General features: G+C 41.1%; 1 protein-coding gene across 1 annotated transcript in view; it reads left to right on the top strand.

Moving 5' to 3' along the window:
* Positions 1 to 24,026, top strand: part of NELL1 (neural EGFL like 1) — a 633,167-nt gene that overhangs the window by 8,903 nt on the left and 600,238 nt on the right. Inside the window, exon 2 of the mRNA XM_030200710.1 lies at positions 14,913 to 15,041. Within this exon, the coding sequence (XP_030056570.1) occupies positions 14,913 to 15,041 (129 nt within the window). The remainder of the gene's footprint in view (positions 1 to 14,912; positions 15,042 to 24,026) is intronic.

The raw sequence follows: 24,026 nt of genomic DNA, 5'->3' as shown, positions 1-24,026 counted from the left end.
TCAGACTCTAACCTCTACAAAATGGCCAAGAGCAAGGAGCTGTCTAAGGATGTCAGGGACAAGATCATACACCTGCACAAGGCTGGAATGGGCTACAAAACCATCAGTAAGACGCTGGGCGAGAAGGAGACAACTGTTGGTGCCATAGTAAGAAAATGGAAGAAGTACAAAATGACTGTCAATCGACAAAGATCTGGGGCTCCACGCAAAATCTCACCTCGTGGGGTATCCTTGATCATGAGGAAGGTTAGAAATCAGCCTACAACTACAAGGGGGGAACTTGTCAATGATCTCAAGGCAGCTGGGACCACTGTCACCACGAAAACCATTGGTAACACATTACGACATAACGGATTGCAATCCTGCAGTGCCCGCAAGGTCCCCCTGCTCCGGAAGGCACATGTGACGGCCCGTCTGAAGTTTGCCAGTGAACACCTGGATGATGCCGAGAGTGATTGGGAGAAGGTGCTGTGGTCAGATGAGACAAAAATTGAGCTCTTTGGCATGAACTCTGTTGGAATGTAATTGTATTTTACATGCATTGCCTGTCACCTATTATTTCTCTGTGATTACTCTGTGACCTCTGATGTGAATTACTTAGAGAGGTCACACAGCTATGCAACTTCCTGTGGGGGTTTAGATGCAGCACATGCAGCACATGGAGCACATGGAGCTCATGATCTCTCCTAACCTGAGAGGATCTATGGTGGTGTGAGCATCCATTACCATCTAAGCACATGGAAAGAGCTGATAATACAAATGTATAGTAATATGTATATATAAGCCTGTCTGATTATAATCAAACTACAAACTGTGAGTAAACAGATGTTTTGTTACTTCAACTTTAAAGTGACTCAGCAGTGAATTATTCAGGGGTGAATGAGAGAGAGATGAAGAAAGAAATTAACATTTCTAAAGCTGAAGCTGTGTGTACTAAGATCTGCTAATTATTTACTACAAATAATCCAACAAAAGGGTTATGGGCCCAGGGTCCAGGAATTGAAAAAGAAGAGAAATATTACCAGGCAGAAAAAAAGGCCACATTTTTCTCTTAAGTTTTAAAGGAAAGATTCAGTCTGTCTCTCTCTCCCCCCACACAGCAGACAGAAGGCTAAGAAAATGGCTGAGGGAGGAAATTCACCATTTTTCTATTCTCTCAAGGTGCCAAAATTAACTGAGTTTAATTATCAGCAGTGGGAACTAAGATTCATATGTCTCCTTCGAGCAAAAGGATTAAATATATGCTTAGACCAAGACAGAACAGCTGAAAATATGGCTGAATGGGACAATGCAAACTATTATGTGAAGTGCATGCTTTTGGAAGCTCTCTCAGAGAAACAAGCCATATTAGTGGAGGGAAAAGATACACCAAAGGACATTTTATATAAACTGAGAACTATTTATGCAACTACATATGCAAAGCAGCAACCAATTTGGTTAGCAGAGTTGAATGAAACCAAATTAAGGGATAAAAGTAAATGTAATGATCACATTATGCATCTTATGTCTTCATTTCAAAAGTTAGAACTTTCTGGAATTCCCATGTGTGATGCATTGAAAAGAGCATTTCTTTTTACCTCACTATCAAAGAAGTTTGATGTTTTTAGGTCTGTAAATGAGGCCATTGAAGGGCAATCTTTTGAACAGACAACATCAAAACTAAGGCAGGAATGCATAATAAATGATTCTGAGGAGATGTGTTCTCAAAGTCAGTCAGAGAGAAATGAAACAAATTTCTTGGCAAAGAACAGAGGAAGGCGGAGCTATGGGAAAACTCCACCCAAGGGCAAGCTGATTTGCTACTCATGTGGAAAGGAGGGACATGTATCTAAATGGTGTAAGGAAACACAAAACACTCCCTCTAGCTCACCTAAGCCAATGGAACTAAAGAATTTTCAAACCAGGAAATGTATGAAGGACAAAGATAAACACAAGGGCTTTCTAATGGCAGAAAAATCTTTGACTATGGTAAATAATAATTCAAATGAAAGTACTTGGATTTTGGATTCAGGGAGCACATGCCATTTAACCAATTGTAAGGATTTCTTTCAGGAAATGTGTCCAGAGGAAGGTATTCTTAAAACTGCAAACGCAGGGACTGCTAAGATCCAAGCAAAAGGTATTGGATTCTTAAAATGCAAAGTGTCTAATGAAGTTAAAGAAATTCCTGTAAGTGATGTCTTGTATATTCCCCAAGCAGTTTGTAATATGCTTAGTGTATCTACATTAGATAAGAAGGGATTTGTGATTCATTTTGAAAACAGTAAGTGCACAATCTCTAAAAATGATGAAGTGTATGCTGAAGCTTTTATGCATAATGATGTTTATAAGCTGAACATTTCAGGTGAAGCCTCACATATGGCGCAAGTAAGGAAGAATGATGGTAAATGTAGTCTGGAAATCTGGCACCGCCGCCTGGGACATCGTGATTCTAAGGTGATCCAGGATCTTTACAGTAAGCAACTGGCCACCGGCATTCAGATAAGTGCAGATGCTGGTAAAATGGAGAAATGCATAGACTGTGTTACTCAAAAAGGTGTGAGACCCTCATTTCCTGCATACACAGGAAATAGGAGTAATAAAGTACTGGACTTAATACACAGTGACTTATGTGGACCATTTAATATCCCATCATTGGGAAATAACAGATTTGTGCTAATATTCTTGGATGATTTCTCTAGATATTGTGTGGCCTATTTGCTGAAAGAAAAAAGTCAAGTCACAGACATGCTGAAGAAATACGTAGCCATGGTGAGCAATAAATTTGAAAGAAAACCAAAGGTTCTTCAGACCGACAATGGTGGTGAGTTCACTTCACAAAGCATGTGCACATTTCTAGAACAAGAAGGCATTCAACATATCACAACAGTAGCTTATACACCAGAGCAAAATTCTGTTGCAGAGAGAAAATTTAGGTCACTTGTGGAAATGACCAGATGTATGCTGTCAGATAGCAATCTCCCTAAAAGACTATGGGGGGAAGCCATTCTCACAGCAGTGTACCTACAAAACAGAATGCCAACTAAAGGCGCTGAGCGCACACCACATGAGACATGGCATGGTAGGAAGCCAAACCTGTCACACATAAGAACATTTGGAAGTACAGCATATGCTCATGTACCAAAGCAAAGAAGGCATAAGCTGGATTCCACAACAGAAAGGGGCATTTTAGTTGGCTATACTCCAGGACACAAAGGATATAGAATTTTGAATCTGAAAACTGGCATTGTTGGCATAAGACATGTTACATATTTTGATGAAAACAAAAGGGTTGATAAAGGCTGGATTATCCCAGATGAGCCTTATCATCCAGAATATGAAACTAGAACCATAATAGACATGCCAGTGTATATAAATGCCATACCAAGGCAGATGTCTGAAAGCAACTCATCTGTATCTAACGAGGAACAGGCAGAGGAAGCAGACACAGAAAGGATCATTGAAGAAGACAGTACAGTTGGAGAAGGGGAATCAATTGGAGAAGAACTCTCAGATTTAGAGGATGCGGAAAGGTCAGACCAACCTGTTGTCAGACGCTCATCCAGGGAAAACAAAGGTGTTCCACCCCCAAGACTGTCTTACCTAACAAAGTCAGCAGAAGCTCAAGAGCCCTTAACATGGGATGAGATTGAGAAAATGCCAGCAGAAGAAGCTGCTGAATGGCATAAAGCTGCACAAGAAGAAATTGATGCATTGGATAAAAATAATACTTGGATTCTTACAAAATTACCTCCTGGCAAGAAAGCTATAGGATGCAAATGGGTATTCAAGTTAAAAAGGAATGCACAAGGAAAAGTGGAAAGGTATAAAGCCAGATTAGTGGCAAAGGGATATCTTCAAAAATATGGAGAAGATTTTGATGAAGTGTTTGCACCTGTAGTGAAACACACGACAATCAGAACACTTCTGAGCATTGCAGTCTCAAAAGGCATGCAAGTCAACCACATTGATGTGAAAACAGCGTTTCTTCATGGAGAAATAACTGAAGACTTGTACATGGAACAACCAACAGGTTTCATAAATACAAAACAAAGACAGCTAGTGTGTAAATTAAACAAAGGTCTTTATGGATTAAAGCAAAGTGCAAAATGTTGGAATGAAAAATTGCATGAAATATTGACAAATTTAGGATTTAAGCAAGGTGAAGCAGATAAATGCTTGTACACTAGGTGCACAAATGGACAATATGCATACATTTTAGCTTTTGTTGATGATCTGCTCATTGCAAGCGAAAGTGAGCAAGAGTATAAGGACATTGTAAAGTGTTTAAACCTGAATGTTGAGATAAAAGAACTGGGTAATGTGTCATACTATCTTGGTATAGAAATTGAGAAACAAAATGATGGTTCTTATCTTCTAAGCCAGAAGCAGAAAATAAATGAGCTTATTGAAAGTTTAGGTATGCAAGATGCCCAAGTTGTAAGCACTCCCATGATCACTGATTTTCTGAAGGATGAAACAGTAAGAGAACCTTTACCAGATAACATCCAATATAGATCAGCCATAGGTAAGCTTTTATATCTAGCTACCACATACAGGGCTGATATAGCAAATGCAGTAGGAATTTTGAGCAGAAGGGTCAGCTCACCTACCAAATCAGATTGGACTGCAGTTAAAAGGATGGTAAGGTATTTAAAGGGTACCATTGATTGTAAATTAAAGATTTCAGCCAATAGTAATCCAAAACTAATATGTTACTGTGATTCAGATTGGGCAGGGGATCATTCTGATTATAAATCCACAAGTGGATATGTGTTTATGTATGGAAATGTACAAATTTCATGGGCCAGTCATAAACAAAGTATTGTGAGTTTGTCTTCTACAGAAGCTGAATATGTGGCCGTATCGGAAGCGTGCAGAGAACTGATGTGGATTGAAAAACTTATGCTGGATTTTGGTATAGCTGAAAAGAGACCAATCCAGATAATGGAAGATAATCAGAGCTGCATCCGACTGTCACAGAATGACAAGGTTCAGTCACGCACCAAGCACATTGCAACGAAATACCACAACGTGCGAGAGTTGGCGAAAGAAGGGGTCATCAGTCTACACTATTGTCACACCAGTGAGATGACAGCTGACATCATGACCAAACCGTTACCCAGAGAACATTTTGTGAATCTGCGTATAAAGCTTGGACTTTGTATGAATAAATAATTGCATGACAGTTATGCATGAGAAGGGGTTTGTTGGAATGTAATTGTATTTTACATGCATTGCCTGTCACCTATTATTTCTCTGTGATTACTCTGTGACCTCTGATGTGAATTACTTAGAGAGGTCACACAGCTATGCAACTTCCTGTGGGGGTTTAGATGCAGCACATGCAGCACATGGAGCACATGGAGCTCATGATCTCTCCTAACCTGAGAGGATCTATGGTGGTGTGAGCATCCATTACCATCTAAGCACATGGAAAGAGCTGATAATACAAATGTATAGTAATATGTATATATAAGCCTGTCTGATTATAATCAAACTACAAACTGTGAGTAAACAGATGTTTTGTTACTTCAACTTTAAAGTGACTCAGCAGTGAATTATTCAGGGGTGAATGAGAGAGAGATGAAGAAAGAAATTAACATTTCTAAAGCTGAAGCTGTGTGTACTAAGATCTGCTAATTATTTACTACAAATAATCCAACAAACTCAACTCGCCGTGTTTGGAGGAAGAGAAATGCTGCCTATGACCCAAAGAACACCGTCCCCACTGTCAAGCATGGAGGTGGAAATGTCATGTTTTGGGGGTGTTTCTCTGCTAAGGGCACAGGACTACTTCACCGCATCAATGGGAGAATGGATGGGGCCATGTACCGTACAATTCTGAGCGACAACCTCCTTCCCTCCGCCAGGGCCTTAAAAATGGGTCGTGGCTGGGTCTTCCAGCACGACAATGACCCAAAACATACAGCCAAGGCAACAAAGGAGTGGCTCAGGAAGAAGCACATTAGGGTCATGGAGTGGCCTAGCCAGTCACCAGACCTTAATCCCATTGAAAACTTATGGAGGGAGCTGAAGCTGCGAGTTGCCAAGCGACAGCCCAGAACTCTTAATGATTTAGAGATGATCTGCAAAGAGGAGTGGACCAAAATTCCTCCTGATATGTGTGCAAACCTCATCATCAACTACAGAAGACGTCTGACCGCTGTGCTTGCCAACAAGGGTTTTGCCACCAAGTATTAGGTCTTGTTTGCCAGAGGGATTAAATACTTATTTCCCTCTGCAGAATGCAAATAAATTCATATACTTTCCACAATGTGATTTTCCGGATTTAATTTGTGATGTGCTATCTCTCACTGTTACCAATAACCTACCCTTCAATTATGGGCTGCTCATGTCTTTGTCAGTGGGCAAACTTACAAAATCAGCAAGGGATCAAATACTTATTTCCACCACTGTATATCTGTTCCACATGACCCTGAGTCAGTTGTGAGCTTGTATTAGCAGGACAAACCTTAGTGGGGAATTTGCAAATTCTGTGAGGTATATTTTTCTTGCATTTGCTCTAAGAAAAATTGTCATGACTGTTCTCAGACAGAAAACAGAGGGTAGGGTTAAATGGCCATTTTTCTCAACGGAGGAGGGTGAATAGTGGAGTGCCGCAGGGATCTGTACTGGGACTGGTGCTATTTAACATATTTATAAATGATCTGGAAAATGGAACAACGAGTGAGGTGATTAAATTTGCAGATGACACAAAACTATTCAAAGTTATCAAAACACATGCGGATTGTGAAAAATTGCAGGAAGACTGGGCATCCAAATGGCAGATTAAATTTAGGGCCTCTTTTACTAAGGCGTGCTAGCGTTTTTAGCTTGCACTAATATTTAGGGTGTGCTAAATGTTAGAGATGCCCATATACTCCTATGGGCGTCTCTAACATTTAGTGCACCTTAAATATTAGCGTGCGCTAAAAACGCTAGCACCTCCTTAATGTGGACAAACGCAAAGTGATGCACATTGGGAAGAATAATCCAAATCAAAGTTACCTGATGCTAGGGTCCACCTTAGGAGTCAGCCTTCAAGAAAAGGATCTAGGTGTCACTGTAGACAAAACTCTGAAATATTCTGCCCAGTACGCAGCAGTGGCCAATAAAGCAAACAGGATGCTAGGAATTATTAGGAAAGGGATGCAGAATAAGACCAAGAATATTCTAATGCCTCTGTATCACTCTATGGTTTGACCTCACTTTCAGTATTGTGTTCAATTCTGGTCACCGTATCTAAAAAAAAGATGTAGTGGAATTAGAAAAGGTTCAAAGAAGAGTGACCAAAATGATGGAACTCCCCCCATGTGAGGAAAGGCTAAAGACGTTAGTTAGGGCTCTTCAGGTGGAAAAGCGATGGCTAAGGGGGGGATATAATTGAGGTCTATAAAATCCTGAGCGATGTAGAACAGGTAAAAGTGAATCAATTTTTCACTGTTTCAAAAAGTACAAAGACCAGGGAACGAACATTCAATGAAATTACATGGAAATACTTTTAAAACAAATAGAAGGAAATATGTTTTTAATTCAAAGAATTATTAAGCTCTAGAACTTGTTGCCAGAGGATATGGGTAATGGTGGTTAGCGTATCTGGGTTTAAAAAAGATTTGGACAAGTTCCTGGAGGAAATGTTCATAGTCTCCTATTGAGACAGACATGGGGAAGTCACTGCTTGTCCTGGGATTGGTAGAATGGAATGTTGCTGCTAATCGGGTTTCTGCCAGGTACTTGTGACATGGATTGGCCACTGCTGGAAGCAGGATACTGGGCTAGATAGATCATTAGTCTGACCCAGTATGGCTATTCTTATGTTCTTATACCTTTATTCAAGTGCTTGACAGTCAAATTATAAGAAATGCTAAATATCAAAGTGGCTTATGGAAAATGGTGAGAGAGAGGATGGCTGAGCATCCTTCACAAGGAGGAATGAATAGATAAAAGAAAAAGATGAAAGGATGTGTTTGGGCACATGGGACTAGATTCTATATACGGCACCTGAAAAATCAGCATTGAAAATATTTCCACCTAGGCGTATTCTGTAAATTATGCCTAGATTTAGGCGCAGTTTATAGAATATGACTAGCCAGTATATAGAATACACCTAGCGGCCATGCCTGTGCCGATCTCTAGGCACGTCCATGTACGCCAAGTAAAATTTGGTGTAAATACCGGTACCTAAGTTAGGCATGGAGCAGATGTATTCTATAACCATGTGTGTAGATTTTCAGAATGCTCATGGTCCACCCATTCCACACCAATGGCCACATCCCCTTTTTGACAGCACACTTATTGGCGCTGATTGGCTTGTCAAGTAATTAAATTGCATGAGCAAATCCAGAATACGACTGGATTTATGCACACAATTTTGGTTACATTATATAGAATCCAGGGGGATGGAGGATAAATCCAAAATGGTGACACAAAAAGCAGAACAGATGAGAAAATCTATATGAAGATGAATTTATTCAACCAGCAATAACGTTGGATTCATGGAGCCATCGTGTGGATTCCCTTGTCATATGAGTGCAGTCATATGAGTTACAACACATATGTGAAGAAGTATCCAGTTCTCAACATAATTTGCCCCTGAGGCAGCCTATTTATGGTCGAAACATGGCCTGTGTCAGGCATTGTTGGTTGAATAAATTCATCTTCATATAGATTTTTTCATGTGTTCTGCTTTTTGTGTCACCATCTTGGATCTTGCAGATAGACTGCCCTGTTGTTTTCTTGGATAATTAGAGTCAAATCCTATTTACCTGTGAAGAATGACAGTTTCAAAAATTGCCCCTTCCCACTCCTAAAGGCAGCCAGTGGTACATCTAGATATATCTAGAGGGGCATTTTCGAAAGGGACGTCCAAGTTGCGATTTGGACATCCTTGCAAAACAACGAAATCTAGGAGCGGGGAAACCTGTATTTTCGAAACAAGATGGACACCCATCTTTCATTTCGAAAATACCATCAGGGACATCCAAATCCTTAATTTTCGCCGTCCCTAGATATGGACGTTTCTGATTTTTGGCAATTTTTGAAACCAAAGATGTCCATGTTGGAAATGACCAAATGCAAGCCATTTGGTTGTGGGAGGAGCCAGCATTTGTAGTGCATTGGTCCCCCTGACATGCCAGGACACCAACCGGGCACCCTAGGGGGCACTGCAGTGGACTTCATAAATTGCTCCCAGATACTTAGCTCCCTTTCCTTGTGTGCTGAGCCCCCCAACCCCCCCAAACCCACTACCTACAACTGTACACTACTACCATAGCCCTTACGGGTGAAGGGGGCACCTAGATGTGGGTACAGTGGGTTTGTGGTGGGTTTTGGAGGGCTTGCTGTTTCCTCCACATACGTAACAGGTAGGGGAGAGAATGGGGTGGGTCCACCTGTCTGAAGTGCACTGCACCCACTAAAACTGCTCCAGGGACCTGCATACTGCTGTCATGGACCTGAGGATGACATCTGAGGCTGGCACGATATAATTTTAAAGATGGTTTTTGAGGGTGGGAGGGGGTTAGTGACCACTGGGGGAGTAATGGGAGGTCATCCCCGATTCTCTCTGGTGGTCATCTGGTCATTTTGGGCATCTTTTTGTGCCTTAATCATAAGAAAAACAGGTCCGAGTGAAATCGACCAAGTGTTCGTCAGGGACGTCCTTGTTTTTTTCGATTATCGGTCAAGGACGTCCAAGTGTAAGGCACGCCCAAGTCCCACCTTCGCTACGCCTCCGACACGCCCCCTTGAACTTTGGCCATCCTAGCGACGGAATGCAGTTGAGGATGTCATAAATTGGGTTTTGATTATACCGATTTGGACGTGCCTGGGAGAAGGACGTCCATCTTCCGATATATGTCAAAAGATGGACGTCTTTCTCTTTCGAAAATGAGCCCACCAGGCAACTGTTTGTGCACCCCAACTTAGCTGGTAAAGTTAAACTTAGGGACAGCCTTTGGTGGATCAGAGGGATGTGGAGCCATATGCAGAGACTCATTGTGGAGCTTCATTTCCTTAAGTCAGGAAGGGCTGAAAAACTCAGTTACTCATTGGTAGAGCTGGCCCTGGTGAAACTAAAGGGGGTCTCTGGAATGCCCTAAATTCCACTTTCAGGTAATGGGATTAATTAGTCTGGCTTACAAGTTGGTGAGACAAATTTTGGGGTCCTTTTACTAAGCTGCATTAGGCGCTAACATGAGTCTAATGCAGCTGAAAATGGCATACCATGGGATGCACTAAGACGTCCTGTGGTAAGTAACATATACGTGCATGTTAACCGTGCATTAAAAATATTTTAAAAACTGTTTGAAAGGGGCATGTCTGGGGGCAGAGAGTGGGTGCTCTATGCTAATCAGAGCTACTTTACTGTATGCTAACTGATTAGCACAGGAATAGTGTGCGAGACCTTACCGCCTTCAAAATGCATGGGCGTAAGTACTCACATGCAAATTGTTTTTTGGCCATGGGCTAATGGCAACATTAGCTCATGGCTATTAAAACAAAAAAATACTGTAGAAAAAGGCCATTTTTATGGCTATGGTAACAATGGCCTTAGTTCTTTAAAGGAGATGCTAAAGTCACTTTTTATTACACCATAGTAAAAGGACGCCTTTATGCACTCAGCATTTCGGGGTGGGGGGATTTTTAAAATCAAAATTTGTAACTTCCAAAATAATCTGGGGAAATCATTTGAATATTAGCTTCAATGTGCTCAATTGGAGGTGCATTTAGGAAAGGCTTTCCTGGCCAGGGAGAATGTTTTGGGTGGGATTGGAAAGCAAGGCCGATTGGTTGTTTTCTTTTTCAAATCACTACCTGAACTTCCGGAAAAACCTAAAGATCCACCTCTCCAGAAAATTGATCCCCACAGAACCAACTTAATTATCCAGACCACCGAAACACAACCTAAATACTCATGATAATGGACAACAACAATTCTAAACTTTCTACCGCCTATCCTGTCCAATCCATCCCATATATACTGTAAATGCAGACTACGCAATTTCTAATCAATTGTACTAGCTCTCTGCATTCAATAATGCTGGAATCTGTACCCATCTCTCTGGGAACATGTAAGCCACATTGAACCTACCAATAGGTTGGAAAATGTGAGATACAAATGCAATAAATAAATAATTCCTGGGAAATAAAAGTATGTGCGAATATCCATAGGTACATTATATGTCTGGCAGCTTTTAAAGAGAACTTTCACACATAGATTCCCTTTGGAAATTAGATAGAGGGTCTGTAAGTACCAAATTAGGCTCGGATTTTGCATGTAGGTTGCTGTTTGAAAATTGCCCTGGGCCCTCACCAATTGTAGAAATATAATCACCCTGAAGAGGAAGGAACAGTGCTTATATTTTAGAAAACAAGATTATCCTGAAAAAAATATGGTACCACAAGAGAAAGATTATTATTGAGTTTTAGGACACATCTTGATAAATTTCTTCCTTCATTTTCCATGGAGGAATTACAATATGGGTGGTGGGGGGGGGGGGGGGGGGGAGAGGTGGAATAGTTGCCATAAATAATACCCTGCAAAAATCCTATGAAGTGGAAATAATAAAGGCCAGACCTGGGGACCATTTTACTAAGCCGCGTAAGCGTCTACGCGCATCCAACGTGCACCAAAATGGAGTTACTGCTCGACTACTGCATGGCTCTTGTGGTAATTTCATTTTTGGGGCATGTCCGATACGTGCGTTTGAAAAATATTTTTTATTTTCGGGCGTGTGTAATGGGTGTGTGCCAAGTGGCTTTTGACGCGCATAGGTCATTACCACCTGGATTCTTTTCGCTAGGTCAACGGCTGGCGGTAAGGTCTCAGACCCAAAATGGACGTGCAGCAATTTTGATTTTGTGCATGTCCATTTTTGGCAAAAAGGGGTCTTTTTTACAGGTGCGCTAAAAAATGGATCAGCGTGTGCCCAAAACCCATGCCTATACTACCGCAAGCCTTTTTTCAGTGCCTTTGTAAAAGTACCCCCTGGTTATTTGAATTGAGTGAGCCCTAAAACTGGATAAAATAAGTCATTATCATGCTCAACAGTCCCTCACAGGATGACTGCTTTCACCAGCGTCTAACTTGTGAATGCCTCTACTTCAGGAAGCAGGTGAAAGCCTGTCTCTTCTCCCAAGCCTTTAATACATAGGGTGACTGACTATACACTCATTCTGCACCTGGACTAGCTTGCTACACACACTGTAACTTAGATCAGTTCCTTATATCTTGATTAACCGTACAAGGAACTTACCTTGAGTTTAGCCACCTAACTATTTATCCCAACTGACTCTATTCCACACATCTTGCCCCCATCTATATATCTACATTTGGTCTCTCAGCTATATGGTAAGCTGTATTGTAGAAAAACATTAGTATCATAGCAATGTTAATTGAATGTTCTAATTGTGTGCTTATGAGATACTCCATCGCTATTATGCTTGCATCATATTATGTCTCTGTTATTTGAATAAATGTGTACATTTTTGAGCCTGTTTCATGGTAGTCTTATCATTAGGTTTCAATTTGTTGTTTTCAAGTTTTTCTCTTTCATTGTATTTATGTTTATACTTATACATTTTGCTATTGTTATGCTGTCAACAAAATTGTAAGTTGATGTTAAAATGTACTTACTGCACAGCGTCTTGGGTGCATCTCTTCATAAGGGCGGTTAATGAATCCCAATAAATAAATAAATAAATAAATATGACTCATGAGGCTGATCCAGGAACTGGAATGGAGGAGTAGCCTAATGGTTAGTGCAGTGGCCTGAGAATCAGGGGAAATGAGTCCAATTCCCACTACAGCTTCTTGTGACTCTGGTCAAGTCACTTAGGGGCCCTTTTACTAAGCCACATAGGTGTCTACACGTGCCCAACATGCACCAATTTGGAGTTACCGCTGGGCTACCGCGTGGCTGTTGTGGTAATTTCATTTTTGGTGTGTGCCCGATACATGCGTCCAAAAAATAATTTTTATTTTCTGGCTCACATCTGCTACGTGTGCCAAGTGGCATTTGGTGTGCGTAGGTCATTACCATCCGGTTAACACATGAGACCTCACCGCTAAATCAATGGCTGGTGGTAAGGTCTCAGACTCAAAATGGACACGTGCCAATTTTTATTTTGCCGCACATCTATTTTCGGCAAAAATAAAAAAAGGCCATTTTGCAGGCGCTGAAAAATGGATCTGCGTGTGCCCAAAACACACGTCTATACTACCGCAGGCCATTTTTCAGTGCACCTTAGTAAAAGGATCCCTTAACTCTCCATTGCCTCGGGTACAAAATAAGTACCTGTATATAATATGGAATTGTGACCACAGAAAGTCAATATATCAAGTCCCATCCCCTTTCCCTTGCCTATTGCCAGGATAGGTCAGTGCTTACAGCAGCCGTGGGGTCTTTGTGACAATGAGTTAGTCTGAATCCACTGTCCAATGCCAGAGGAGTGGGTTAGTGGTTAGAGCACTGGCCTTGGAAACCAGAGGTGGCCAGTTGAAATCCCATTGCTGCGCCTTGTGATCTTGGGCAAGTCACTTAACCCTTCATTTCCTCAGGTACAAACTTAGATTGCGAGCCCTCCTGGGACAGAGAAATATCCAGTGTACTTGACTGTAACTCACCTTGAGCTACCACTGAAAAAGGTGTGAGCAAAATGGGGAAAAAAAAGGAAACTGCTTCACCCTGTTACTTCCCCATGTCACTTACTTGAGGGCTACCATTCTTGTAAAAATAAGAGCTAACCAAACACAGTCTCAGATAGGACAGATTGCTCTCTTCATGGAGTTGCATTCTCCTGAGGCTTACTGGCCACAGCCCTTTTGAGAATGATGTATATTTTGGGGTGACAGCTCTAAAAGATTAGGTACTAAGTAAGTGACCTGAAATAGTGACAGGGCATTCGTAAGAAGCAGGTTAAAATTGTAGGTTGTGGGGGAGCACATGCAGAGTGCCGAGGTACTGCAATTCAAATCAAATCTTCCTCTTTCTGTCTGTGTTTCGGTGACACGATCGACCTCCCAAGGTCGTGTATAAATCATGGTGTGTGAGTATTGGCAGAAGCTATTGTGCTGTGCATCTCTGCATGGATCTGAGTCACCAACGGATCTATGATGAAACAATGGAGCCTTTTCTAGGCCATGGCTTTGTCTGCAGAAGAAACTTGCCAGCTCTCTAATCTCAGCAAAGGCTGTGATGCTGTTTGATATACCTGTTCTGAACCCTGCACAAACACATTTCTGCATAAATGCAAAACGTTTCTGCACTAGTAAATCAGATGAATGCCAAACGAAATTCTGTTTATATCACCTATCAACAAAATGTTTCAGTAAATAAAACTGCTTTCAGTTTCTCTAGTGCCATTTAGAATTCAGAGTAATAGTGATGGAAAGCATTATCTGTACATACTCTCACTCTTCTGTCTTTCACTTACACATACATTAGAAGTACTTTATGTATTTTTTTTACTCATTAATTACTTGTTTCTGTACCTCATTTCCACCGTTGATCAAACCATCTACTGGACATTTGTATGGATACTTTATCTTGTTCTTTTCTTCTTCCATCATCGGATTTCTCACCTGCTGATAGAGAAATCTTATTGAATACAAATGAAAATAATTTCCCCCTAAGGTGCAGGATGGGCCTGCAAGGGCAGTGCAAGACAAACACATTCCATAAAGTTTTCCACATGTGGAACAGGATTCAGCTACCATATGCTCTGTATAATGGCACAGACTATTGGTTACACTCTTGGCCAATCATGAGTCTATTTGTATCTTTGAAATGATTACAGATTAAACTATAATGGTGTGTTCCAGAAATGTCTTCTGCATAGTTATACTGTGTGTATTTTCTATTACATAAACTTGCGTTGTTGCTTGGTCATACATTCTGCTAAATGCCCTTTTTATGTTGATTTTCCAGTGATAGGATTTGGGATGGACCCAAACTTGCAAATCGACATTATCACAGAGCTGGGTCTGGTGAACACCAGTGCTGGAGTTACTCGCGTATCAGGATTACACAATGCCAGCAAAGCATTTTTATTTCAAGGTTAGTCTCATTGATTTATTTAACCTGGTCTCGCTGACCTGCTGAGATGCAATTTGATTTACTTTGCATTTATTTCTTAAACAAAGCACATGCAAGTTAAGACACCACAGAGCCTGAGCAAATGGACAGTGCAATAGGAGCACCATGGTGGTTATCTCAAGAGTGTGGCTATAGTGCTTGTATTTAATGCATATTCTGATGGGTGGTTGAGCATTGCTCTTTTAAATCTAATCATGCTATCTATATTCTTCGAGTGGCCCCCTTCAAAATGGTTTCTAAATAGACTAGTTGGAAGCCTTTAAGTCAGTTTCAATGAATTGTCATTTATATATGTTTATTTATTCAGAATAAATTAACTATCCACTTTGAATTCCCTGTATGGGGCAAGCTTGTTAGGCATTGTCTGATCTGAGTTTTGTTTAATTCACTTCTCATTACTTCCTCGGATAGGTGGCCCTGTTCTCCTCATGGTAATCAAAAGTGCAGGCTCCTCAAATGCAACATGGTAAACCTTTTAGTTTAACCTGTTGTTGATAACTTTGAGCTAGCCTGAAATCTTACCCCCTGCTTGCTTCTTTTTTGTTGATCATTCCCTTTTTAGATACTGAAACTGTAAAGCCTATGCTCTTAAGAAGTGTGCTTCCTGTGGTAGAGTTTTTGACCAGAGAGCTGGAAGTCTTTGTTGATGACGTGTAGTCGAGAAAATCAGCAGTTATGATGCTTTTTGAATAAAGTTCCACTAGGGTACTTTCCAGACACCTACTTTCTAGCGTTCAAAACTGTATAGATTTATGCAAAACATGTAACGTGCATGATGAAGTGATGATGTAAAGTATATGCATAAATCTACCTGCGCATGTTTTTTTCTTGTTGTGTAGCTGTGTTGTTAAGCATGCATCCATAATGGTGCCCAACTCTCCTGAATATCTTTTTAATGTGGCTAATAGGCATGTTGTGAGAGTACCCACGTATTTACAGCGGGCTGAAGATCCACTTAGCCAGATAGCACTGATTTAAGCGGGTTGTTTTATTTGTGTAAGAAGTACATTGAAATATACCCATTTATTAGATTAAGAGAGTTTATGTGGGAGTGAAATACTGATATGCACCAAAGGGGATCGTTCCATGATCTCTTCTATCTGGTGATGTCAAGATTGCAAAACAGTGTAAGACTGCAGAGGAAGGCTAGAGCGCATAAGGAGAGATTTAGCCAATAGAAAAAAGCAAGCTGTCATGGCTCTATACAAATCATCAGACTTCTTTAGCCTTAGGATCCTGTGAGATGCAGTAGGTTTATTTTTGTTTTTATTGTAATTTGTTTTCTGACACACTGTATTTTGATGTTTATTAAGAGATTTTAATGTATGTAAATCGCTTTGACATCATTGCCCTAAGTGATTAATCAAATAAATGCAACCTTGAACCTTGGTTGGTGAGATCTACGTTTGACTATTGGGTTCAGATCTGGAGAACATACCTCGAAAAAGATATAGACAGAACTGAGAAAGTTCAGAAAAGGGCTTTATTTTTTAAAAATTGTAGCAGAACATAAAAATCTTCATCAGATCCCCTATGGGTCTGATTTTCAGCCTTAGCCAGAAGATGAACAAGAAACTGTCCAACTCATAGCTCTGACCCTCTGCTTGAATCTTAGCCGACCAGAGGATTTGAAGGAGTAGGTTAAGGCCACCAAGTCCAGAAAACAGGAATACCAAAAATGGTGGAGAGTTTTATCAAAAGTCAGGCTAGTTTTCTAATAAAATGTACCCAGCCATGGACTTAGTGGCATCTCGCTCTTATCTTTTTTGATTGTATGGCTTTGATAATGTATTTAGTGTTATAAAGTTTTAAGAAAGCTTAGAATGGTCAGATTTGGTTAATGGATGTGTCTTCTTGATCCAGTTGGTTGGGTACATTTCACTCCCAGTTTGATAGCAAAGTTTCTACTACAAATGCAGTATTCTGTCAAAGGTGTGTGGGAATCTGCCATCCACATTTCCGCAATTCAGGATGATGCAGCAATATCACCATTTTAATCATGAGAAGTGGGCAGTTGCCTTGGAAATCACTGCGGTTGACTTGGTTGTGCCACATCCTGGATGCAGCACAAGTGGACAGCCGTAATGATCACAACAGCAGCCGTGAAAACCTAAGAAAACAGCTTTCTTGGAAACTTGCATGCCTCTTGTGATTGAAACAATGATTTTGCTGCACCACTTCCAATGGAAGGAATGCAGTCGATAGACTCCTGCCCACCTTGTATGGAATGCTGTTTTGGAGTTCAGCTGTACCTTAGTAGTCTGGTGGAAGCATAGACCTCATGGACAACACCTTGAAAAATGTACAATCCTAGAAAAATGACATTATTATTAAATTCAGTGTTCAAGAGGTGCAAGGATGTGGTAATCCTACAGTTCTTTGTACTCAGGGGCGATGTCTCCTAATGGCCACTATTTAGCTTTGAATAGACAAGGATGGAGATTCTACGTGAGCTCATACAGCGACCGAGTGCGATGGTCTCATTAACTTAAAAAACATCTTCATTTCTGATTGAGGCTTTGCTGAACTAATTGATGTCACAATGGCTTTTCACAGCCTGCTACTCAGTGCTGAATAAAAAAATCCTGATTATCTGGAGGAGCAATATAGGACAGTTAAAATTGTGTGTGGAGCATGTGAAGTAAAATCTAGCTATAACTGGGGCAGAGAACAGAAAAATTACTTCCAGCAGAGCAATCTCTTCTTCCCTTGGATCACAGACTCGCCGTGTGTTCATTGATGCATGGAGTAGAATTTCTTTCGCTAACAGAACAGCAGAAGATAATTTTGTGGTTGTTGTGAAAGTATTTTATAAGAACACACATTCAGGCCTTATATTAGGGGAGCTGTGCTTTGACCTCTGATGGTATCATATGTGATACCTCTATGAACTGCCATAACTTGCTGTGCCCTCTGCACTTCCTTTTTTCCACAATGCTGTTCACTGCCTTGCAAGAAAGGGAGGCTCATTGCATTTGCTACTTGTATGTGCTCAGAAGAGGATCAACACTGCAGTTCATTTGCTAATGAATTCTTATCTGAAATGACAAAGTTTCATAGGAAGGAGTCTCTGAATAATGAAATACTGCTTGCAAACTAGCTATTATCTCACCCTGTATTAACAAGACAATACATTTGCCATCTCTGGCTGGGGATTGCTGTGCCGTGTAAGCAGCGTGACTGCCTAGCAGCTGACACTACTCATGCTTCATGATGTGTTAAAGATTCTCTGTGGAAGGTCCTTTTTTGTGTGTAGAACAAAGGGAAAGGGGAACTGTGGGGGGAAGTTTAAGGGTGGCAGTTTGCTCCTCTCAGACTCTTGTTTAATTTACCATGTCCAAGCTGTTCACCAGCTGTCCAGCTGTGTTTCCAGTGGAAGAACCAGGATGTATTGCACAGAGCAGGGCTTATAATGATTCTTAGTAGGACTTCCAGTGTATAATCGTCTCACACCGCTGTGGGGCCTGATCTGCTCTGTGCCTTTGAGCCTTTCGTTTTTATTTCATTTCAGGTTTTATATTCCACAAATAATGTCTTAGACGGATCATAAAACAAAAAACAAAATCATCCAGATCATAAATAAGGGAAAAGTTATCAAGCTGCATTAGGGCTATAAGTCACATTAGTTGCCCCTTAACATGTCTTAAAGGGCTGTAGTGCAACTTGTCTTTTTCTTTTGTGGTGATATTTAGGTCACAGTGGATTACTTAATAATTTTATTTATTTATTTATTGCATTTGTACCCCACATTTTCCCACCTTTTTGCTGGCTCAATGTGGCTTACAGAGTGTTATTATGATATAGTCATTACATGATCTTAAATACAGTCGATAATAAGCTGAAGGTAGATGAGGATTTAGATGGAAAGGTGTTAGGTAAGGTCGTGTGAGAGGTGTTTTTTGAAGCACTTGAGTGGTTTAAGGAATGATTTGTTTCATTAAGGATGTCTTTTGTAGGCTTTGTTGAAGAGATGTGTCTTCAAAGATTTGCGAAAGCTGGTTAAATTGTCCATGGTTATGACGTGCCAAACATGCAAATACATGTAAAGTCGCTTTTTACTATGTAAAAACCAGAATGGGACTTGCGGTGCAGACCTCAAGTCACAATATGGGCATAAAATGCCAGTAAAATAAGCTCAACCAAAAGCTGGAGCTATTTGTACCATGCCAGGAGCATCAGGCCTCAAAGCCGTGGCTCGATGCTCCCAGGCCAGAGCCTAAAGGACCTCTCTCATTTTCTCCCTCTGATCAACCCCCCCACCCCACCAATCATATCTCCCACCCCCATCACATCCCCACATCCTTCAAAAGGGCACCCCACCATCCCTGTGGGCCCTAACAGCATTTTCCCTGCTGGTCCAATGGTCTTAGGGCAGGAGTGATCTCCAGTAGCTCTTGCCCTGATGGGTCTGTCAACCAAATGGCATCCCTAGTGGGATTCTCATATTATCGGGGTGGGGGGAGGGAATGTGATTGGCAAGGAGGGAGGATGTGTTCAGCAGAGTGAGGGGGATGTGATGGGGGAGGGGGAGGAATGATACTGGCCCTTTAGGCTCCGGCCCAGGAGCATCAGTCTGCGGTTTTGAGCCCTGATACTCCTGGGTTGCTGGAATAACGCTCATAAGCAGCACTTATTCTTTTACCATGGGAATCAGAAACCCATGGGACTGTTATACTGCAGATTGCTAACTCCCATGGTAAACAACTCGCCTTTGACCGCATCTTGATAACTTCCTCTCTAAATTTGTTAATCGTTGCATACTCAAGCAGGGGACTTAAAAAAAAACTTGAAAAATAAAATGGAAGCATCTCTCCAGATTCTTCTTTTGTTTTAGATTTGGTGGTAAAATGAGATGTTGGATGGTACTCCAGGAGAGGAGGTTTTTCTGGGGGGTGGTGATACATCAGGTTTAATTGGACTCCTGAAGAGCAAGAGGATAAGTAAGACTTTCTCATCCTGCTTCCTTAAAATACTGCTGAGTTGTTTGATAGTATGGATTCTTAGTCAGTTGATTTGTTCTGTCAGGGGAGTAATTGAATCTCCTGCCTTGTTGAAGTTTCTTTGAAGTATGCAAAGGAGAGAAAGAGAGATTTGTCCAGCAGACTGTACTTGACCTCCCAAGTTGGTTACACACGTCAGCTGATAATACTACTCTTTGGAAAACAGCAGAATGTTAAGTTATTAAATGTGTTGTTTGGATTATTATTTAGCAAGACTGAACATGGCACTTCATTGGCATAATAGACCAGTCCCTTTTTAAATGTCCAGAACAGAACGTTCTTCAATCACTGCTTGGTTGGTCCGGAGCCCAGACACATCTTTGTTCTTTTGGGCTGCTCCACCTTCCCAGTGCTTGAAGCTTGTCTCAGAGATTCCAGACCTGTGACAATCTAATATCTACACAGTCCACGGGAGCTCCTTACCCCAAGCCTGAGCCCTGAGGTCACAGTTGCACATGGTGCTTTCTGCTCTGTACCTGGAAATGCTACAATCTCTGCTGGAAAGCCAAACAAGCACCAGCAGCTCTGGACATGGGAACAAATTAAGTGCATGGTCCTCCTACTTGCAACAGGAAGTGTCGGCAGTGAGATCTGAAGTTCCTTGTAGTTGACTGCAGACAGAGAAAAGGCTGAGCAGCAATTTTTGAGTCTTCCACATTGTATGGGACTGTCCCGATTTTGGGCTGAAGATGGCCCTTCAGAGTGGGAACCTACAGTTCATTCAGGAGACTTGGCAGGCCTGCTTCCTAGGATCTAAGTCCATGGCTCTAACCATTAGGCTGCTCGTCCAGTCTTCCCTCTGTTGTCTCTTTTTAACTTTCCAATCCGACCACTTCATGGCTCTTCCCCTGTCATAATCCAGTTTAGTATGCTCATCCCTTTTTTGGGCTAACCACTCTCAGCCTTTCTCCTCTATCCCACACAATTTCTCTCTCCCTCACAGCTCACGTCCCCTTCTTTCACTCATTTCCTTTCTCCCTCTTCCCCTCACAGCCTGTGTCTCCAGCTGATAAAACATGCATGTAAATCACGACTCTTCTTGAGTGAAGGAGAAGCCTAATGGTTAGCGCAGTGGGTTGAGAACCTGGGGTTTGATACCCACCTCGGCTGTTTGTGACCCTGAGCAAGTCCTGGTTCTCTATTACCCCAGGTACGAAACTTGGGGCCCTTTTACTAAGATGTGCTATTAAATGGTCAGTGCATTTTAACATGGGACCTTCTTAGGCACAAAGGGCCAAATTCTATATATGGCGCTAGTTGCGCATAACTTAATTGAGTAACAAGTCAATCAGCGCTGATACTTGGGTTATAACAACCAGTTATGAGCACTAATTGACAATAATTAGGATTTACATGCTTATCATATTCTATAACAATGTGCATGTTAATTCTAATGTGCGTACATATTTGGGGGTGTAGATAGGGGCGTTCCCAAATGTTATGCATGTTGATATAGAATATGGCCAAACTGTGCCTAACTGTAGGTTCTGACATTTAAGCCTGCTCATAACAGACCTAATTGCAGGTGCCTATGCATAATTCTATAAAGGACACATATTCTTCATAGACTTGCAGTAAGCATTTTAATTTGCAGGTTGTGCGTTAATGTAGTCACATGCATAGTAACCACAAATAATGTGGGAGCACTTACTACCTCCTGTTTAGGAGGCACTAAGGGCTCTTGCATTAACCCTACGTAATTCAGTTAGTGCTTGATAATGTGAGCATGCTAGATAGGAATGGAAAGGGGATAGGACCAGGCTACTCCTCCACTCTGGGCTTACATTCTAAGGATCCCTTAGAATGTAAGCCCAGTAGGGATAGAGAAAGTACGTAAACCCTTGTGGAGCTGAGTGCAAGTACATGAGTTCTTGATATCTCACGGAGGAGTAGCCTAGTGGTTAGTGGAGTGGACTTTGATCCTGGGGAACTGAGTTCAATTCCCACTGCAGCTCCTTGTGACTCTGGGCAAATCACTTTACCCTCAATTGCTCCTGGTACAAATAAGTACCTGCATATACTATGTAAACTGCTTTGAATGTAGTTGCAAAAACCACAGAAAGGCAGTATATCAAGTCCCATTTCCCTTTATCTGGGGGTAATTTTATAAGTGACATTTTTCAATATACACACACAAAAAAGCCTTTATTTATTTATTTGTTGCATTTGTATCCCACATTTTCCCACCTATTTGCAGGCTCAATGTGGCGATCGCCAGTTCCGGATCAAGAAATACATAGTGGTATTTTAATAGAGTTTGTACATTACAAGTGAATTAAGCAGTGTAGTGTTAAAGATTTTTCCGGGGTAAGAGATCAAGTGGTTGTGCGTTAAAGTTCAGTAATTGACAATGTAGGTGTGGTATTCGAGCATGTAAAGTTCATTTTGTCTATTTCTGGTATCGGTTTCCTTGTTTGGTAATTAGGATGGATCAATTGTGGTATGCTTTTTTGAACAGGTTGTTTTTCAGTGATTTTCGGAAGTTTGTTAGTTTATGCGTTGATTTTATGGCGTTTGCAAGTGCATTCCATAATTGCATGCTTATGTATGAGAAATTTATGAAATTTTCCCTTATTTTCACGCTCTTAAAAAATTTGTATGGGAACAACCTAGAACGCAGGTCCACTACTTCTTTTCAGACTCCAGTGCAGCGGGGCTGTTCTGCTTCATCCCTTCCCTTTTAGTCTGGCTGAACTTGTCTGAGGGAGTGAGGCTGGAGCAGTGGAGATAGACTCATTCTGTTCTCTCATCCAGGTCCCCCTGTTGCTCCCACCCCTGGCTCAACACAGAGGTTTTATGACAGGAGACGAGCCTCTCTGGCCCATTCTGTGGGCTGAAGCCAGTGGGTGGAGCTTGCTGACATATTGTGTGACCCCCAAATAGTCGCAGACACTATTGAAAACAATAACAAACTTGGAGGGCAGTTTTAAGAAAGGCCTTGGCTCTGCCTGAGCCTCAGGGTCGAGTTGTGGGTAGTCCCGTGGCTCTAATAACAAGTCCGCTACTTCGGAGCGGGACCACGGCTCACGTCCCAGGACCCCCAGAGGTAAAAAAAGCAAACTGTGGGTTACATATGGGAAGCTTTCAAATAAACTCTGTAGGTTTATAAACATTGCCCCCTGCTTCTATATATAGTGCTCAAAATGATGCACTCAAATTTGGGTGCACGCCCAACTTGTATGTGCAGTTGTTTTTTTTTTTTACTTTAAATTTTTATTAAGTCTTTTGAAATATCTTTAAACATTTGTATCAATAAGACCATACAATATACATCCACTTATGTTTCCATTTCTTCTCAAAGTCTCAACATATTGACTGTCCAATTAACTTATATAGCCTACATTGACACATCTTGTTAATTACACACATCTCAAAATACAATACCCTCCAACCTTGTTCCTCTCTACATTGTCCCCAATTTTACTTTCTGCCTGTCTGTCACAGGTGGTGGTGGGATCAATCATGCCCCCCATCTTTTCTCTATCCCTCCCAACCCCCCTCCCTCTCTTTCAACCCTGAAAAACTATTTAACTTTCTGTCACATCCCTTCAAATATTTATGGGATGTCACAGTGCAGATTAGATGGACTTTGCAATGGCAATAAGTTTCTTTTCTGTGTCGATGCTCAGAGAATCGCATCACTCAAGAATTCAACTTTTATGTTTTTTTTTTTTCCCCCCCCAGAAACCCACCTAAGGATGCATTAGTCACATCTCTTAGGTTGTACTGTTTTTTTTTTTTTTTTAAACTTTAAATTCTTATTTTATTTTACAACCTTTGAAAACCCTTTGAAACATTTCTGTAAACAGTCCGAGTATTCACCTCATATGGATCCATTTCTTTACATCTTTCTACTATATTGGCTATCTCGCTAGTTTTTTTTTTTTTTTTAATCACTTTAACACATCTTGCTATTTTCACTCCATTCTTTTATTACCATTCCCCC

Source organism: Microcaecilia unicolor, chromosome 4, assembly GCF_901765095.1.
Source record: "Microcaecilia unicolor chromosome 4, aMicUni1.1, whole genome shotgun sequence".
Classification (NCBI taxonomy): Eukaryota; Metazoa; Chordata; class Amphibia; order Gymnophiona; family Siphonopidae; genus Microcaecilia; species Microcaecilia unicolor.
The sequence above is the reverse complement of the archived record's forward strand: the minus strand, read 5'-3'. Positions and strand labels throughout refer to the sequence as shown.